Source organism: Pteronotus mesoamericanus, unplaced genomic scaffold (assembly GCF_021234165.1).
Source record: "Pteronotus mesoamericanus isolate MK-2021 breed Mesoamerican mustached bat unplaced genomic scaffold, CSHL_Meso_final scaffold_21, whole genome shotgun sequence".
NCBI lineage: Eukaryota > Metazoa > Chordata > Mammalia > Chiroptera > Mormoopidae > Pteronotus > Pteronotus mesoamericanus.
The window spans coordinates 17,584,802-17,605,180 of NW_026555310.1; the positions used below are offsets into that span (position 1 = coordinate 17,584,802).

At 34.2% G+C, this 20,379-nt stretch overlaps 1 protein-coding gene across 1 annotated transcript in view; it reads right to left on the minus strand.

Annotated features, from left to right (window-relative positions):
- MRPS35 (mitochondrial ribosomal protein S35) overlaps positions 1-20,379 on the minus strand; it is a 36,980-nt gene that overhangs the window by 12,834 nt on the left and 3,767 nt on the right. Inside the window, exons 3-7 of the mRNA XM_054591297.1 lie at positions 19,118-19,285; positions 17,142-17,202; positions 8,675-8,814; positions 3,618-3,727; positions 1,887-1,956 (exon numbers count right to left, since the gene is read on the minus strand). Coding sequence (XP_054447272.1) covers positions 1,887-1,956; positions 3,618-3,727; positions 8,675-8,814; positions 17,142-17,202; positions 19,118-19,285 — 549 coding nt within the window. The remainder of the gene's footprint in view (positions 1-1,886; positions 1,957-3,617; positions 3,728-8,674; positions 8,815-17,141; positions 17,203-19,117; positions 19,286-20,379) is intronic.

Here is a 20,379-nt window from a genome sequence, read left to right on the forward strand (position 1 = left end):
TGGTTTAAAAGGGGACTCTTCAAATATTTGACTAAATACGAGGTGGTAACATCGATTTCTAGTATGAATTTCATGCTGGTGAAGGAAAAAAAAAATTTCTTTTCAACAAAAATTCCGTTCCACCGGCTCTGCAAATTTCACAGCTCATCTGCCATTATAGCTTCTTCACCAATGGTACTTGTTTAGTAAGGATCAGGAGCCAAGTTTAATATACGAATTCTTTCATAATATCTGTTTTGAATAGTTGTATGTGGCTACTTAATCTGGCATCAAAGTAATTAGAATTAAAAATCAAAGGCTTTTTGTGTAAATGCAGAATAAAAGCTTGTTTGGATTCTATGTCATGGAACCACAGAAAGAATCCAATAAGTCAACTTTCACTGAATTTATTTATGCTTATCATTTCCCTTAGGGAAAATTCATTTTATAGGCTGCTGGCAAAATAAGAGACTCAAAGTTGGGTGGCTTTTATTGTTTGGTAGTAACTCTGTAAGCATCAGTCATGGGGCTGTAGCTAAGGCAAGCCATGCTGCTGGTTTAAAAGGGAACTTAATTATTTTACACTGAAGGCATTTATAAAATCCATTGACAGGAGAGATTAACTGCTACAATCACATTGCTCCCGAAGCCAGGAACTAGAAAACCCAGATGCATTATGATAATCAAAAGACCTCAAAAGAAAAGAAGAGCCGCCAGCTACTTTTTGCTCTTTACTAACCTTGTGACAATGTTTTATTTTCTCTTATTCTCACTCATCCTTTCATGCTACAACTGTTCTATTATTATCAATGAAATGATGTGAGCAGTTCAGAGGCTGCATGTGTTCACAGAATTATAGTATCTCATGGATGGAAGGAGTTCCAAAGACCATTTAATGTGACTATTTATCCATATCCCCAACTAAGTAGGAACATTTTCTACCTAGTAGAGTAAGGCACTCCATTTTTAGATGACTCAGAAAGTTTTTACTCAGCGAATTAAAGTCTGTCTCACTATTTCTTCTACCTTGTTATATCCCTTAAACTTTACGGCTTAAAGTCATGAAAAGCAAATCTCACCCTCTCTTTTCCATGAAACTCTTTGAATGTCTAAAAAGTGACTCTTTCCAACTGTCTCCACTCCTTCATATGCTCCTAATATGAGATGCTATTGAGTCCCACGCTTATCTTGGGCAAGCTACAAAAAATTTAATTTGTATGCATAAAGTTATTTTAATTTTTAAGAATAAAATTTTAAATTCTGCGTTACCTAAACGTGTTACCAACTTTAAATCAGATGTGTTGATGATCAAATATAGCAAAATCTTCCTTATAAATGTGTATGCATATCTAAAACTGTCACACAAAAAAATATTTTTAATACTATTTAAATAATTAATTGCCTGTAATTGTCTCTACTGTATACCAGTGAAATGTTTACATGAAAGGCTACATGTTAACTACACATTTTAGTAAAAATTTAAAATACCTTTCTATAAAGTTCTGCAGCTTTGTTCTGTAGTTTATTTGAATAACAGTATGAATTATAAATTCTCAAGTTATACAGATGACGACTATCCTTCCATAACTTTGACAACTTTTAGCCAATGTCAAGCAGATAAACAACAAAATTAAATACTCTAAATCTTCAAACAGAAGTCAAAAACTCTGAGCTTTAAAGGCATTTTAGTCACTTGATTTCTGCAAGGTCCTGAGGCAAACTGCATAACCTATTTCAAGACCCTCACTTCCAATGCCGGGAGAGGCTATATCTATAACATTTCCTACATGCTCGGTGTAACCAGTGGTTCATTAGACTGACTGCTTGCCACACTTACTGTTTTTGAATGGTTAAGACATCATCTGGATTCACACTGACAAAACGACTAAACATTCACAATCACTTACCCAAGACTCATGGTATAAAACTGTTAGCAGATACATTGCATAATCATAATTCTGTCTCTTTAAAGGGCACCTTCAAAAGAGAGAGAGGGAGGAAGTCAAAATTCTAAAAATTCAGTACACAGAATTACTTGCCAAGTTTATAAATGCTAAATACAGAAGATAACTTATGTTCAGGTATTCTGTACCTTTTCTAGGAAAACTCGGTCCTTAGAAGAACAGTCTATGTAATTCACTGTTTGTAGATATTAAGGAAAACTTAAAAAAATTTTTTTATTTAGAGTATCTCTTTGTTTTCATAACTAATGAAGTTATTTGTATCTGATGATAGCTTTACAATATTTTTAATATGATGTGTCCAATCCAAGTGTCTATCATCTCAGAGCTAAGAATCGGCTGGACGGCGTGAGCATATACATGGAATTCACTTAAAGAACTGAGACAGACAGATGACTGATGCTGATCTAAACATTCGTCTTGATTTTCTCAAAGCCAGTTCTTTTAAAAATGAGCTACACTATGCAATGAGGTATTGCTGCCATTGTATTTAAAATAGAACTAACGGCCCAATATTAGATAAAACTTGTACGTAAATATGAGATGGCATGTTTAATTTTTAGATTGATAAAATAATACAGAGAAGAAAACAATTCCAATTTCTTTAAATATAAAATAAAACCATCATATGACAAATAACTTTAACTGTAGTCTATTTATTCTATGCTTATGTTTGGTTATGTTTAATAATTCTGTATTCTAAATAGTTGGTACCATAAAATATATATGCAGACTGACACTTATAAACTTAAAGCAACATTGTCAGATATTTATAAAATTTCAAATAACATTTAAAATGTATCTTTTAAGTTGCACTAACTAAAAACATTATTTCACATTTTTTAAAGATAGCAAAAAATATATTATTAATACATTTCAAATCTATTTTTTCACTCCGACAGTAATAATCTGAAGTCACGATTCCCAAGCTTTCCGCACCTCCCCACTGAAGCCCTCTCATGCGTATATCATGCTACGTCCACCACTAAGCAGGATATGAACCTAAGGATGATACCTCCAAATGCTCTGAAACAGACAGGGAGGGAGAGAGGATATCTAACCACTTGCTTTTCTGTAAAGGCAGGTCTTTTATATTTTGATGTAATTTAAAAACAGCCGAAGCATAATTCTAGAAATAAAATAACCATATAGTAAAAATATACCAATAACCTTTACCTCAAATTACCTAATTCATAAGTTCATATAAGATAAATTTAATACTGCTTTTATGAACTTCTATGCTTATTCTGCTTATTTACACAATGGTAAATTAAATTTCCAATTAATTTAATAATTTTAATTGTGAACTACAAGGTTTTCATCCACTTTGACTTTATAAAGCTTGTTTAAGCATTAATCACTAGCAAATCATATTTTTCTTCTAACATCTTCCCTTTAATACACGGATCTATTAAAATAAGGTTAAAAACCACACCGATAAGTTAACCCATCAAGGCAAGCCTCTGCATGTATATAAAGATCTCAGCAACAGTAGACTGGGGTGAGGAGACTAAAAATATAAATTAGGCAACTTCTCTTGACCTAATAAAGCTAATGTAAGTTGATATAAAAGGCTCTCCTTCTTTTCCATGTCATTTCTTTAAAAAGGACGGCCAGGGGACCGGAGGACAACGAAACAACACATGGGGCTGAGGGACTCAACTCTTCTTTCCTTACCTGTCTGTTTTGATGGTGAGCACATCTGTGGTCTTGCAGTATCGCTCTCCCACAAGTTTAATAAGTTTCTTCTTTGCATGATCATCTAAATTCAAACTGGAAAGTTTAACCTTAAAATTATAAGAAAAAATTATTTGAAAAAGATTACTTCATATACTTTGTTTAATAAAAAACGGTAGTAATGCTATTTAAATTACCATTAAAATGAGCAAAAAGAAACCTTTTCAAACTCCTTTCTATACTGAGTGAGCATCTGGAGTGCACCAGGATCTTACTCATGGGAAAAAAGAGGGGAGTGAACTGTTTTGTGTTCTTTGAAAGTTCTGGACATTGGTACCTTTCTTTAAAGAATCAGTGGCATGGCTCTTAATAAATGAAATTAGGGTGCTTATGAGTAGCATTACCTAATAGAATTAAACTCAGTTAGTATAAGTAAAGCTGGAATATAGGAATACAGTAATTGATAAAACATAAGGACTTTAAGAAATTTCTACCATGTAATTATGAGACCCATGCCATTCCAACTAGTTTAGGGGCATTTATTGTAAAAGCTAGTGACCTCTCATGGAGGCTGGAATATAGCATCAAAAAATCAAAACATTTGAAATAATACAGTTCAGTATTTCTCAAAATGACAACACTAGTCCCACAGCCTGCCAAGAAGAATTATTTCTTTAAAAAGGCTATGTCTGTTGAATACATTCAGGAAGTGCTAAGTCAAATTAGGTTCTTTACAGCAGGGTTTCTTAGAGGAGGTAATATGCTAATAAACATTCTGAAATGTCAAGATTCAGAGCTGTTATGTAATGATTGCCAAATTCATTTGACCTCAGATTCCACTTTTCAAGGGACAATTCATGAAATTACTCTTCCTTAAAACATATTTTGGGAAATGATACACTAAATAAACACACATGTTAATCTGCAGAGAGTGATGGTATGGCTGAAGGCATTATCTAGAGATAAATAGGCCTGACACCAGAAAACAAGTCAGCCACTAGAATACAGTTAAGTAAGGTAAAACCACAGATTATTTTTCCATGAAGAACTTTAAGAATAAGAAATAGTCAGAACAGTCTGAAGAAGAAAAAAAAGGCTAAATAGGATTTTGAAATCCCACCCATTTCTTCTCTCTAGCTTCTAAATAACCCTGCACTCCCCTCAAGACACTACAGCAAAAGATCTTAACTTATTTTTCCATTTTCCCCACTAAACTGCAAACTCTTGAGGGTAAGAAAGATGTCTATCTTGTTCTAGGCGCAATGGACTAGCCCTTAAAAAGCATGTAACACATATTTGCTGAATGAATACGTAAGTGAAAACAAAGATCAAGGATATACACTGTGAATTTTTATTTGAACTGGAGAAAACAGAAAACAAATAAATATAAACACATTCTTGAAAACCACAAGTAGTAAGAACATTAACTATTAAGTATCAATCCAATAGAAAGGTTATATGTTAAAGACAATGTAAATTATCATAGTCCCTGGCCGGGGGTAGGGGGGTGGATGTGTTAATAACCAGGTTAACAGCTTGATGGATAAAATAAGTAATTTTGTAACTCTGATTATTAACAATATGGAGATTTATAAGAAAATCATAAAATGGACATACATTATGGTAACTATGAGAACATATGCACATATTCATAGGTACAGTGGAGAGGAAGAAATAGTTTTTACCCTAGGATAATGAAAATACAGAGATTGTTTTTCCTTTTGAAACTCCCTTCAGTGAAATCATGTTGTTTAACAATACATTTTAAAATTTACCACTTGAAAAATTGAAGTGTTCTAGCTTTTTATATGGGAAGTAGTCCAAGAAAATGGCAGTAAGGCTGACCATTATTGTAACAACTACTTTAAAACTCATGCTCACAGTAACATTTTAATGGTCAAAAATTATACAGAGTTTATGCCAAAAACTCAGAACTATTTCAGACACAGCTGTGTGGTGCACTCACGCCACCTGCTAGCACTCAATGGCACTGCAAAACTATAGTCTTTAACCTGGACAATAATCTGATTTTGAAGTTGAATGGCATTCATCATCATTCTTTTTCCAAAATTCAAAAGAATCCTGAGGCTTTTCTTTTGTCAAGTTGCTGTATTTTAAGGAATCAATATGGTACTATTAACCCCAAAACAATGTTGACATTTCAAATCATAAGAGGCTGTGGTTACTATAGATGTATATTTTCAAAAGTGCATATTTAAAAGAGCTAAATAAATTCAACAATGTTTAAATATGTGAAATATTTTCTCTATTTACAAGTATAGTGCAGTTAGTTAAGGAACTCTGGAACTATACTTAAGAATTGGATTTGATTTCTAGATTTGCTATTTGTTGGCTACCTGTTCCTAATTCACTTGATCTTCCTTTATGTTTCCTTGGAAATTGGAGTATGGGGCAGATACTGTAGATGATGAAATTAAGGAATTATTCAAACTTTTGTTAGCTGCATTAATTACATTGGAATTATGTAAGAAAATCTCTTCAATTTATAGAGGTCTTAGTGTAAAATGTCAGATATTAGTAATTTTAAACACTTAAACTGAAACCACAAAAATACATTTAGATGCATGTGTGTTAGTACATGCAGCACTCAATATTTTAAATGCCAACATATTAATTACTAAATTAAGGTGCCATGTATGTTTATTGTACTACACTCTCCATGTCTCCATACGTTTGAAATTTTTCATAATAAAAGGTTAAAACACAGAATTTGGTAAAGTAGCCAAGTGAAAAGTTAAAAAATAAGTATACCACTTTTGACAAGGGTGGTAAGACAAGTCAATGAGGAAAGAACAGTTTTTCCAACAAAGAGTGCTGAGACAAATGAATATCCACATGCAAAAGATGCTGAACCCCTACCTTACACCATATACAAAAATTAACTGAAAGTGAATCATAGACCTAAACATAAGAGATAAAACTATAAAACTCTTAGAAGAAAAGCATTTGACTAAATCTTCATCACTTTGACTTAAACAGTGGTTTCTTGCATAGGGTACCAAAAAAACAAGACAAAAGGAAAAACTACACATACTAGATTTCATCAAAATTGAAATTTTTGTGCTTTAAAAGATACCACCAGGAATGTGAGATGACAATCCATGGAACGGGAGAAAATATCTGCAAGATATATACCTGATAAGGAACTGGTATCCAGAATGTATAAAAAGCACAACTGAACTATGAATATACAAATTACTCAATTAAAAAATGGGTAAAGGATTTAAACAGAAATTTCTCCCAAGAAGATATACAGTCAATAAGCACATGAAAAAATGCTCAACAGCATTAGTTATTAAGGGAATGTAAACTAAAATCACAATGAGATACCACTTCACACCCATTTGAATGGCAAAAGCTAAAACTTCTGACAACAATCACTGGTGAGGATGTGGGGAAATTGGAACCCTCAAACATTTTAGGTGAAACTTTAAAATAATGCAGCCATTTTGTGAAAACAGTTTGGCAGTTCCTCAAAAAGATAAACATGGAATTACCATATGACCCAGCAACTACACTACCCAACAAACTGAAAACATGTGTCGATACAAATATGTACATGAATGTTCACAGCAGCATTACTCGTAATAGGCACAAAGTGGAAACAACCCAAATGTCTAGCAACTGGTGTATGGATAAATAAAAATACGGCATATTAGTAAAATTCGGCAATAAAAAAAGAACAAAGAACTGTTACATGCTACAACAGATAAGATATTGAAAGCACTTTACTAAATAAGAGTATTCTTACTGTATGACTTATTTAGATGAAATGTCAAGAATTGGCAAATGGAAAGAGACAAAGTAGATCAGCGGCTGACAAGGGCTTGGGGGTGGGGGAAAGGGGGCCGTGGGGAGAGGCTGATCATGGGCACAGGTTTCATTTACAGTGATGAAAATCTCTGGCCTTAGTTAGGCAGTGGGGATGGTTGCACAACTCTATGAATATATTAAAAACCACTGAGTTGTATACTTTAAAAGGGTAAATTCCACAATACGTGAACTATATCTCAATAGAGCTAATATTAGAAAGAAAAAATGAGTATAAAATACCAATACACCATCAAAATGGGCAAATAACAAAAAAAAAAAAAAAAGCATTTTGCAAAAGAATAAATTCTCACCCTCACTAAAATTAAAAGACAAATTTTCATGTACATACGATATATTTTTTTTACCTATAAAATTGACAGGTTAACAATAATATGTCAGTTGGTGAAGGTACAGAAAAACAGGCTCTCTCTCTCACAACCTGCTGGCATTGTATTTGTTACATTTACTGCAGGAATTTACAACATAAAATTAAAAAAATTTTATATATATAATCAAAAAATAGTTAGAAAGCCTGAAGGTCACTCTGCCTGGGTAGCTCAGTTGTTTAGGGCATCATCCCAATACACCAACATTGTGGGTTCAATTCCTGGTAAGGCAGGACACATACAAAAAGCAACAAACGAATGCAGAGATAAGTGAAACAACAAATCGATGTTTCTCTTTCTCTCTCCAAAATTAATAATTAAAAAAAAAAGCCTGAAGATCTCATAATATGGATAATTTAAACAAATTGTGGTAGATCTATGTTACAGAATTATTTGTTCATATCTCCCTCTTCAGTCTCAGGTAAAGGGCCATACCTGATTGATGACACAGCACACCCAGCCTCGAACACTGTGTTGGCCCCTGACAGACCTTCAATTACATGCTATCTTATGCAGCTATTAAATATAATATTAAAAAATATTTAATATATTTGAGAAATTTTTAATTCATATTAAGTGAAAAATAGCAGATAACTTATCAAATATAGCATCATTCCATTAATATACAAAAGGCTGATAGCACCTGTACTAAATTGAGCTCATAAGTCAACAGTGGTTATTTATAAGTAGTAGAATTATAAGTAATTTTATTTTACACTTTAAAAGACCTTTATGTTGTCTAATCTTCTATAATAAACATGTATCAGTTTTATAATAATATATAAAAAATGCTATTTTGAAGTACTATAATAATTTTTTATTTTAACTATCTCTTACCCTTAAGGTTACTACTCGTGCTTTGGGGTTCCGAATAGATGGTCCTGATGAAACATAATCAGCTGTGTCAATTTCAATTGGAAAATGCTTCTCACATTTTTCATCACTGTCTAATGCAGCGGGCCACTCAGTGCAGAAATCTGAGAATTAAAAAATTATCTCAATTATAATTTTGCAAGTAAGTTCTCATTGTAATGTGTGCTACCATACCAAAAAAAAAAAAAGAAATTCTTGAAAGAGATTACTCTCAGTTTACATGAAATGGAAGAACAGATTCTACTCTGCACTTTATAGACATATCAACCCTCATCCCTTTTCTTCTTAGGTGAATTCCATTACGGAATTTAACTAAGAGAATGATTTGACGAGTTCAGGTTTGGTGGGAAGCAGCAGTATGTTAATTTAAAAGGGCTTGATGGAAGCTTTTAATAGCTTTGCACATACCTGCTATGGGACAGTTTAATTCCTCCTCACCAACCCAAACCACACAGTACATAGTGCCCAGAGCACCATTGTTTTTGAAAAGGCAGCAAATATTATTCACTCTCAAATGAAAGTTACTAAAGATTAGCTTAAGAGAATTGAAAGAAGCTCTAAAAAAGCCCTAAGAGAACACCGGGATGTGGTCAACAGTCTTTCAGAAGTTCCGGACCTCAAGATGAAACAGGTACAAAGGCCTAGGTAATCCTTAAAAGGGTCCTGATAGTAGCTCATGTTTCTTTATGTGACTTCTGAGGGACTGGGGCAGACTTGTCCTCATGTTCTGGCAATTCGGCTAGCCTAGAGAGGAGTGGGGTTGGGTCTGAGACCTGGGCCAAAATAAGGAGAAATTCTAAGCAGCGGGAAGATGGCTCACCATCTATTTCCATAGCACAGAGGTGTAAACTCAGGCCTCAAATGAAGGGGGGAAAAAAAGACCCGCAAACAAACTTTAGAAGGAAAAGAAATAGCTCCCAGCTTCTCAGAGCTATCAGTATTGAGGGGACTCCACAAGCAGGAAGCTGATTTCATTTTGCTCTACTCCTACCAAGTCAGTGGGATGGAGGGCTCTCAGCTTGGGATAAAAACTTCGGGCACTATTGGGGTCCCCAGTGGAAATCTCATTCCTTAAATAGCCTCATTCTAAGAACAGCTACAAGTAATTGGTTCTGTAGGTCAAACACGTCAGACCGCACAGATCCCTGTTTTCTCCAGAAAAGCAGGACTGCAGGAGAGGCCCGTCATAATCACGGGCAGACATGGGAGCTCTTCTAGGTGACGACGATGATCTAAGGAACAGTGAAAGATGCTTTGCCAATACATTTCTCCTGAGCTCACAATTTTCTTACAGTTGGTACTATATTTAGCTTTCATTTAGACTTTAGTATCAGTCAGCAAAACGTCACTTTGGGTTAGAGAGACTTTCCAGGATGTGGAGCTAACTCTATGTTAGCAAGTTAAATGCATACAGCTCACACCATTCCCTAAACACCCTGCTTAAGAGATCAATATTCAAATACCTGGGGGGTGGGGAGAAATATCTTTGCAATTAAGAACAACTCGACATTTAAATATAATGAACAGAGCAAGATTACTGAGGTAATTTCATTCCTATCATGGACTAATTCCAACATCCTACACTAAGATGCAACACTGCCAAACACTTTATAAAAGAAACTAGTTTGGGGAATTTTAGGAGTTCCTGGGTTTGTACTGAATCTTTTTCTTTTTTTCTTAACTTTGAATAAGTCATTTCAATCACTAGTTTATAATTACAGCCTTTATATTAAATGACCTGATTACATGTTTAAAAGAATACAGCCAACTGGAAAGTACCTAATAGACCTCTATTAGCTTTTATTCATCTGATAGAGAAATGAGGAGACTTCAGAAGACCTTGGTTTTTACTTAACTTCTGCCACTAATTATTAAAATTTTGGTAAATTACCTAACTTTCCTGGGCTTCAGATTTTCCATCTGCAAGTCAGATATAAAATCTAAACTGACCTACTTTGAAAGAAAACTGAGAAGAAATATTTGAAAAGCCTCTGAGTTATTTGGAAGATACAATCTAAATCCAGAAGCTGGCAGAAATGTAAAGGCAAAATTAAGGAAAGATTAAAACACTCAAACACTGTAAAATATATTGCTACTCTTCCGAATGTGCTGTATGAAAGTCTTACACTTAAAAACTATGAAGCATTTCAAAAACATATCATTACAACAACCAGTTTCTAGGTTATAAATGCACATTTCAAAATAATGTTTAAAAAGGAAAAGAATGGAATTTATCAGTACATTTGTCAATTGGATTTACAAAGGATTAAAAAAGGATAGATTATCTGTGCCAAATGGAGCACAAATCTGTAACAGTGATCGGTGTCAGTCTAATTCCAGGCACTAATGAATATACTGTAGAAATCTATAATCAAGGGAGAGAAAGGCATCCTAATGTCCCCAAGCAGAAGACCATATAAATGAAGAGACAGAAGAGACTTCCTTTCTTCTCTCATTTCAAGAGTTAAGATAATTATTCCTACTTTTCAAGACCTCTTTCTCTCTTCTTCCCAATACTTTTGAATGGAATGCTCTCCCAAAAGTTAAACTTTCATTATAATCATGTTCACGATCCTATTTCTTTTTCCTGCATACTCAGGCTACCTATAAAGTGTCTCTAGATTTCCTTTTCCTTCCTGAAAAGCCTTAACAAGTATACTGAGCATTTATACATGTTTAAATCAGTTTGAAATTCAGACTTGACCCAAAGGTGCTAACTTCTAAATTAAACTATACAATCAATCACTAATAGCTGTGAACCTAAAACAATTCAAATTGGCTTATTCTAAATACAGTTCAATGCAAATCAGATCAGAAATTAAATCGGAGTATGTACAGATTTTGAAAACATACATAAAACCATGAGCAAAAAATGAACAAATGTTCTTTGCCCTCAGCTCCATGGATGTTGGAAGGAAAAACAGCAGGATAAGTGAGTGAAATCTATGTTTATATCTAGGAATCAACAGCTATTGTTCAAGATCAATAAATCCAGAACTAGAAGTATAATATTCAAGTGATTACTTCATTATATATATACACACACTACATATAAAGTGTATATTATATATAATATATATACTCCTTGTATGTATGTACATGTTAAATATTACACACACACACACACACACACACACACACTCACTCACTCACTCTGGAAGTTATTATCACATCTAAACAATGAGTAAGAGAACACTTCTAGAATGAGTGTATTCTCTCATTCTACAGTGAGTTATCTCAGGGTGGTAAAGGAGAAGCAGCATGAGACTATTGCTTTTCATTACCACCTCTTCTATTTGATGTTACCACATGTATATATCACTTTGGATTTCTTTAGAATTTTAAACATCTTCAAAATAACTATTCCCTGCAAAGTATCCCATTACTGACCCTACTAACTCTTCAGCTACTCGGCATCCTCCTCACTATTGTCAATTTAAATCACACTGATTTGTGTCTATTGGCAACACCCTGAAATATGTTCTTCAGTCCTTTTATGTATGTGCTCTCTATAATTCAACAATAAGTCCCTTATCTACTTCAACAAGGATTGATTTATGACTGTATTTATCATTCATAGCGCCTTGTAGAGTGATCTGCAAAAGAAATTTTTTTTGCATGTTTGACATCTAACAATTCACTGGAAACAATTTAAAAATCCTTAAAAATGAAGAAACCAGCAATGATTCAGAATATAATGCTATACAGTATATTAGAAATGATATTTTCCCCCAGCTTCCTTGAGATCTAATTGACATGTAACACTGTAGAAGTTTAAGGTGTACATGTTGATTTGATACACTTACATATTGCAATATGATTACCATCAGAGCTTAGGAAAAACCTGTAGCACATTATATAATTACTTTTTTTTTTGTGGTAAGGACATTTAAGATCTACTCACTTAGCAAATTTCATCTACTCACTTAGCAATAAAATATATTGCTACGCTTCTGAATGTGCTGTATGAAAGTCTTTGAATAAGTCAGGTATAAAACACAGTATTATTAACTATAATCTCCATGCTGTATATTAGATTCCCCAAACTTAAAACTGGAAGTTTGTACCCTGTACCATTCTCTCCCTTTCCCTCTACCCCCCCAGGCCCTCCAGGCCCTGAAACCACCATTCCTAGTCTGTTTCTGAGTCTGGCTTTCTAGAGTACACACAAGAGTGACATTACACCGTATTTGTCTTTCTCTGTCTGACTTATTTCATACAGCGTAATGTCTTCAAGGGCCATCTATGCTATCACAACTGACAAGACTCCCTTCTTTTTCAAAATTGAGTAACATTCCATTTATTGATATATATTTACACACACACACACACACACACACACACACACACACACACACACACACACACCGTCCAGAAAGTATCCAGCCATGTACTATGAAAAAGGGAGATATTTACTGAAGAAACAAGATATAAGAAACACTGTATACAGAACAATGATATCTCAGTGCCTCTCAAAGTAGGCACCTTGGGACCTCACAGAGCTCTCCCAGTCACTATCAGCTGCCCCTTCATATTTTCCTGCATCTCATCGATGGTCCAAAATCTCTTCCCTTTCAAAGGTGATTTTAGTTTTGGGAAAAGCCAAGAAGTTGCAGGGCACCAAATCCAGGTTATAAGGGGTACTGAGCCACCAGGGTGTTGTGATGTTTTTGCCAAAAACCTCTGAATGAGACATGATGCATGAGTGGGCACATTGTCATAATAAAGCTGCCTATCAGCAGTTGCCCATAGCTGTTGCTTTCTGAATCATCTGAATAGTTTCCTCAGAAGAATGTTCAAGCTTAATGCAAAATTTGATGCCAATTCACTGCTTTACTCAGCCATTTTGAATGCAATGGCCACACAGCACACATGCTCACTCACAACGTCGTCACTACATCGTCTACCACCCCCACGGACTAGTACAGTGAAGTCATCATTGTTCACACATCACATTCCGGTCCACTCGCCTTGGCTGCCAGGTTACATTGATGTGGCACAAACCATTCTCATTATATTAACAATGGCTAATACTTTTTCTGGACAGACCTCATATACACATACAAATGTATATACACACATATATACATCACTTCTTCTTTAACCATCTAGTAACAGACACTTGGGTTGTTTTCATATCTTGGCTATTAAGAATAATGCTGCAATGGACACAGGAGTGCAGGTTACTCTTTGAGATAGTGATTTCATTTCTTCCTAATAAATACCCAGGAGTATGACTGCTGAATTATATGGCAGTTCTGTTTTTAATTCCTTGGGCAAATGCCATACTGTTTTGCATAGATGCTGTACCAAGTTACAGTCTAACAGTGCAAAAAGGTTCCCTTCCCTCCACATCCTCACCAACATTTCTCTCATCTTCTTGCTGATCTCCATTCTACCATGTGTGAGGTGATAACTCATTGTATTTTTATTTGCACTTCCCTGGTGACAGTGATATTAAACCCTTTTCCATGTAACTGACGAACCTTTGTATGTCCTCTTTGAAAAATGTCTCCCTCAGTTCCTCTGCCCATTTAAATTGGGTTATTTGGTTTTTTGCTACATGTTTTTTGCCTTGAGCTGTATGAGTTCCTCATATATTTTAGGTATTAATCCATGATCAGATAAATGATTTGCAAATCTTTCCTCCCATTTTGTAGGCTATCTTCATTTTGTTGATGGATTCTGTTGTTCTGCAGAAGCTTTTTAATTTGATGTAATCTCTCATTTATTTTTGCTTTTGGTGTCAAATCCAAAAAAATTATTGTCAAAACCAGTATCAAGGAGCTTATCCCCTGTTTTCTTCTAAGAGTTTATGGTTTCAGGTGTTACAGTCAAGTCTTTAATCCATTATGAGTTGAATTTTCTGTTACGTGTAAGACAGGGGTCCTAAAGTTTTATTCCTTTGCATGTAGCTATCCAATTTTCCCAACATCATCTACTGAAGAGACTATCCTTTCCCCACCATATATTCTTAGCCTCTCTGGCGTAAATTAACTGGCCATACACGAGTGGGTTTATTCTGGGCTATTTATTCTGTTCCACTGATCTGTTTTTATATCAACAACATAACTTTTAATTAAAATAGCTTTCTAATATAATTTGAAATCAGAAAGTATGATGCCTGCAACCTTTATTCTTCTTAAGATTGCTTTGGCTATTCAGGGTCTTCTGTGGTTCCACAGAAATGCTAGAATTGTTTTTTCTACTTCTGTGAAAAATGCCATTGGGATTTTTATAGGGATCACACAGACTTATAGATGGCTTTGGACAGCTATACAGTATGGACATTTAAATAATATTAATCCTTCCAATACACAAGCACAGAATATCTTTCTATTTATTTCTATGTTCTTCAATTTCTTTGATCAATCTATGTCTTACAGTTTTTGCTGTATGAATCTTTCATATCCTTAATTAAATTTATTCCTAAGTATTTTACTATTTTGATGCAATTATAAATGAGATTATTCTTTTACCTTTCTGACAGTTCATTGTCAGTATATAGGAACAACTGATTTTTATATATTGATTTTGAATCCTGCAACTTTACTGAATGTATTTGTTCTAACAATTTTTTGGCGAAATCTTTAGGGTTTTCTATATACAATATCGTGTCATCTACAATTAGAGGCAATTTTACTTCTTCTTTTACAATTAGGATGTCTTTTATTTCTGTTTCTTGCCTAAATGCTCTGGCTAGGACTTCTACTACTATGCTAAATAAAAGTGGCTTGTCCTCATCTTGTACTCTTTACAGGAAAAGCTCTCAGCTTTTTACCACTGAGTACAACATTAGCTATGACTTTGTCGTGTGTGGCCTTTATTATGTTGAGGTACATTCCCTGTATATAGTTTGCTGAGAGTTTTTCTCATCAAAGAATGCTGAATTTAGTCAAATGCTTTTTCTGAATCTACTGAAATGATTATATAATTTATATCCTTTATTTTAGTAATGTGGTGTACCACACCGATTTGTAGATGCTGACCCATTCTTCCAACCCTGAAATAAATCCCACTTCATCACGGTATATGATGCTGTTAATGTACTACTGAATTCAGTGTGCCAATATCCTGTCGAGGACTTCTGCATCTATGTTCATCAGAGATCCTGGCTTGTAATTCGCTTTCACTGCAGGGCCCTTGTCTTACTCTGGTGTCAGCATAATGCTGGCCTTGGAAAATAAATCTGCAAGTGTTCCCACCTCTTTTATTTTTTGAAGAGTTTGAAAAGAATTTGTATTAGTTCTTTAAATGTTTAGAATTCACCAGTGAAGCCATCTGGTACTGGACTTTGGAGGAAGGGTTTTGATTTCTGATTCAATCTCCTTCCTAGTAATTAGTCTGTTCAGATTTTCTATTTAATCATGATTCATGCAGAGTAGATCGCATGTTTCTAGGAATGTATCCATTCCTTCTACATTTTCCAATTATACTGCGTAGCCTTTTATGGTCCTTTGTATCTGTTATCAGTTAAAAGGTCTCCACTTTCATTTATAATTTTATTAATTTGAATCTGCTCTCTTTTGTCCTTGGAGAGTCTAACTAAAGGTTTGCATATTTTATCTTAAAAAAAAAAACAGCTCATAGTTTTATTTATCTTTTCTATTGTCTTTTTTAATCTCTACTTCATTTACTTCCACTCTATCTTTGTTATTTCCTTTCTTCTACTAACTTTGGGCTTGGTTGATTTTTTTTCCCTAGTTCCTTAAGATATAAAGTTAGATTATTGGAGATCTTTCATATTTCTTAATGTAGGAATTTATTGCTATAAACGTCCCTCTTAGAACGACTTTTTTAAATCTGCTGTCCTGGTATGATATGTTTCCATTTTCATTTGTCTCAAGATTGTTTGTTATTTCTCTTTTGACTTCTTCTTTGACCCACTGTTCAGGGCAGGCTGTTTGATCTCCACATAGTTGTGAATTTCCCAGTTTTCTTCTTATAATTGATTTCTAGTTTCATGCCACGATGGTCAGAGAAGTTGCATGGTATGATTTCAGTCTGCTTAAATTATTAAGATTTGTTTTGTGGCCTAACATGATCTGTCCTCAAGAATTTTTCACATGTATTTGAGGGGAATGTGTATTTTGCTGTTGCTGGTGAATGAAGTTTTCCATAAATGTCAAGTCCATGTGGTCTAATGTGTAGCTAAACCCCAATGTTCCCTTATTATTTCCCTTATTCTTTTCCTATCCATTGCTGAATGTGGAGCAGTAAAGTCCCCTACTATTAGTTTATCACTGTCTATTTTGCCCTTCAGCTCTGTTACTATTGCTTTATATATTTAGGTGCTCCTATGTTGAGTGCATAAATATTCCTAAATATTTACAAACGTTATGTCCTCTTGCTAAATCAACCCTTTTATCCTTAGAAAAGAGATTCCTAATTTTATGCACAAAGTCAATTATGTAACAAAACAACCACTTACCTTTAAGAGCTTCACAGTGCTTTTTAATTGCTACAGGAGTCAAATGCAGAAAATTGGGGATCTAAAGTAGATAAATTTGAAGGATAAATTAACCAACTGTTTTAAAAACATAAAAAAGACAGTTTGTTCATACAACTAAATCATAGGCCCAACAAGCCTTATATAAAATGTGATCATTTTTTACAGTATTAATTCCATGTCAACAGTGTTATGAATTCAAGAAATAAATTCCTTGAAATACAGATTCAGTACCAAGTATCTTAAAATGACAACACTGGAAAAAAATACACATCATTTTTATAGTATTCTTCCTGCCATAAATCTATAGGTGTATATATTTCCCTTACAGAACTGAAAGCACTTAAGGACATAGATCATTGTTTAATCATCCTAACTGCCCTAGATAGTTAGCACTGTGATACAGTTTCCACTCTGTACTTAATAGACATTTTAGAACTGAATGAATAGATTGCTAGCAAAGGTTAACTGAACAATTGAATGAAGTTGGGAATATTTATATGCTGATATATTAAAAGGCTACCTCATCATTCGCAGAGCCAATGGGAAGTTTAGGAAAGGTCAGAGATTTAATTCCTTCAAATAAATAAGTAAATTTACTAGAAATTTCTTAAATAATGTTAAACAACTTAAGAGAAAATTTAGTTAAATAGACTCATTTGGAAAGAAAAATTTGAACAAGCAAAAAAGTTACTCTAAACATAATGCCTAGAATCTTAAGTGTTGATCAGAAAATGTTTAATCAAGCGAAAACAGGCAATGAAAACCGGGACTATGGACTAGGAGGCTTCATTTTTTCTATAGTTTTATTTTTGAAACATAAAATACAATCTTAACATCATAAAAGAAAAAAGTAAATTAATTAAACTGGACATTTAAAATAATTGAACAGAAAAAAATAATAGCTGATGCTTGTGTAACATTTATATAGGCACTGTTCTATATACTTTGCATATATTAGCTCAGTGAGTAAACTTATCCAATGGCACTCACTGGGAATAAGCCACACCATTGGATTAAGCATACAGATGATTCTTAAAAGGGATGGCATGCATTAAATATTTACATTTCTATATTTATTAAAATACCATTCACAACCATTAGAATTATAACAAAAATACCGCTACTCTCACCCAGTGATATTTTCCAAAGACTTTTTTTAAAAAAACTAAGTTCACTGCCCCTCTTTCATTTGAATGTTTCCTCAATGTTTTGTGACTCTCCTGAAACATTCCCATTTCCCAACTTCCACTGCCCGTGCCTCCAGCCGACAGCCCCTTCTCCGGGCTACCATCTCCGTCTCATTTTCTTACCATCACGTTTTATCAAATTTTTCCTGGTATTTTGAGAGCATTCTCGTTTAATGGAAAACAGTTGGTTGGTGATAATTCCACTGTATGTGAAAGAAAACCATCTAAGATATGCATTCCTAGGCTAATCATATTTATATTTTCTTTAAAAACCTAGAGCTCATAAGTAACTGTAGACACTACCAACGGAGACATTTAATATGACCTATTTTGCCTTAAGCAATAAAGTTTAAGGACAATAACATTAATATTAAATAACAGTCTACCTTTCTGGACAGAAAGTTTAAAAATCTCTTTTTTACAAGTGGAACCTTCATCTCCACAGTTCTCAATATCAAATCAGATTATTCACTTTTCTCAGTTCCATTTGCAAGACACAATACAGGAAAGATATAACAGAAAGGAAAAAGCCAAATGGGAAGCCACAGGACCAATTAATTACATTCTTAAATAACTAGGATTCTTTGAGTGTTCTTTACCATGAATAATCAAAATAAAACATCCATTATTCCCTGGAAAAAAAATTAAACTACAACACAATAAGCTGTTATACACTGAACCCTGAAGCATAACGGGGTAATGGGAGTGGGAAGAAGATCTCCTTTTATTTAGATCTGTCTCAGCCAATGAACCAGCAACTTATCTCACCTTTAGAAGTTCTAGATTCCCCTCCTTTACCATGGGCACTCCCCGTTTTACTGGATAACCCATTCGAACAGGAAGAGGCACTACGGAGGGTTTAAATGGTGCTGCAACGGGGTAAACACTAGGCCAGTCCTGGTCAACAGCCATTTTCTCCGTCCTGGGAGGTAGTGCCTAAGAAACATGAAACAGTTTAATACTTTAAACATGAACACATTTTTTTAAGTTTAAAGAAAAAACATGCAGTTAAGAGAACCTTAGCAGAACTGCAATCTTTGTAAAATCTGACCTCCTACAAAGCTTCTGCTATTCAAATGAAAACAAAACAAAACAAAACAAAACAAAACAAAACACCAAATCTACCTATTTCTGCACCAGCTCCTCAAACCCTCTGGGGCAAGGATCCCCTTTAAAAGCACATTTCCTTTACTAATAACGTCTCTATCTTATTTATTTACTTAGAGTTTAGCAAACTTTTTACATTCTGTTTATGAAGGGGGTGAGTAACGATATATTTTGAAATAATTTTTAAAATTTCTTTGATGGAAGTCAGTACATGAGGTGGCACTAAGAACTTGGAAATAAAGAAAATATGAAATAAGGAAAATAAAAAATATGAACTTGGAAATAAATTAAGGTTAAACTAATTGAATGAATAGATAATAAAAAATTATGTATTTCCTAGGCCCAGGGAATAGCTACATGATTGCTTAGTCAATCAAAATTCATGCATATAAATGCTAAATATATTCAATAAAAGGTGATGGCCAGCATACAAAAATGTGGTTTAAAGTGGCAAAATTCGGCAACACTCATCTAAACAATATAGAAACTAGGGTAGTATGTCCTGGAGGCTGGTGGTAGTCCTAAGAAAATAACTACTCTAGACAAGTATAATTTGATGCCATTTAACTTCCAACTAATATGCCTTTGTTCTGACTTCCTGCCAAGTGACAGTATAATTTGGATTTTTCCAGAGAGATGTCCACAGGGTGAGAACAAACTAGTTACACTAACACACACATCCCAGCTTGTATGACTGTTACAAGCATCATCAAAAATAATTCTATATTCCGGTTTAAGGGCTTATTCCCTGGGAATATGTAGGTGAGTCCATCTTGCAAAGAAGATCCATTCTCAGGGTGCTGACAAAGGTCAGCCCAAAGCTATTCAAGACTAGAGTTAAGGCTGGTAGTTAACCAGGTAAACGTCCCCTCATGAAACCTTTCTGGGCTGTACCCCTTGCCTCACTGTGAATACCTGCCTCA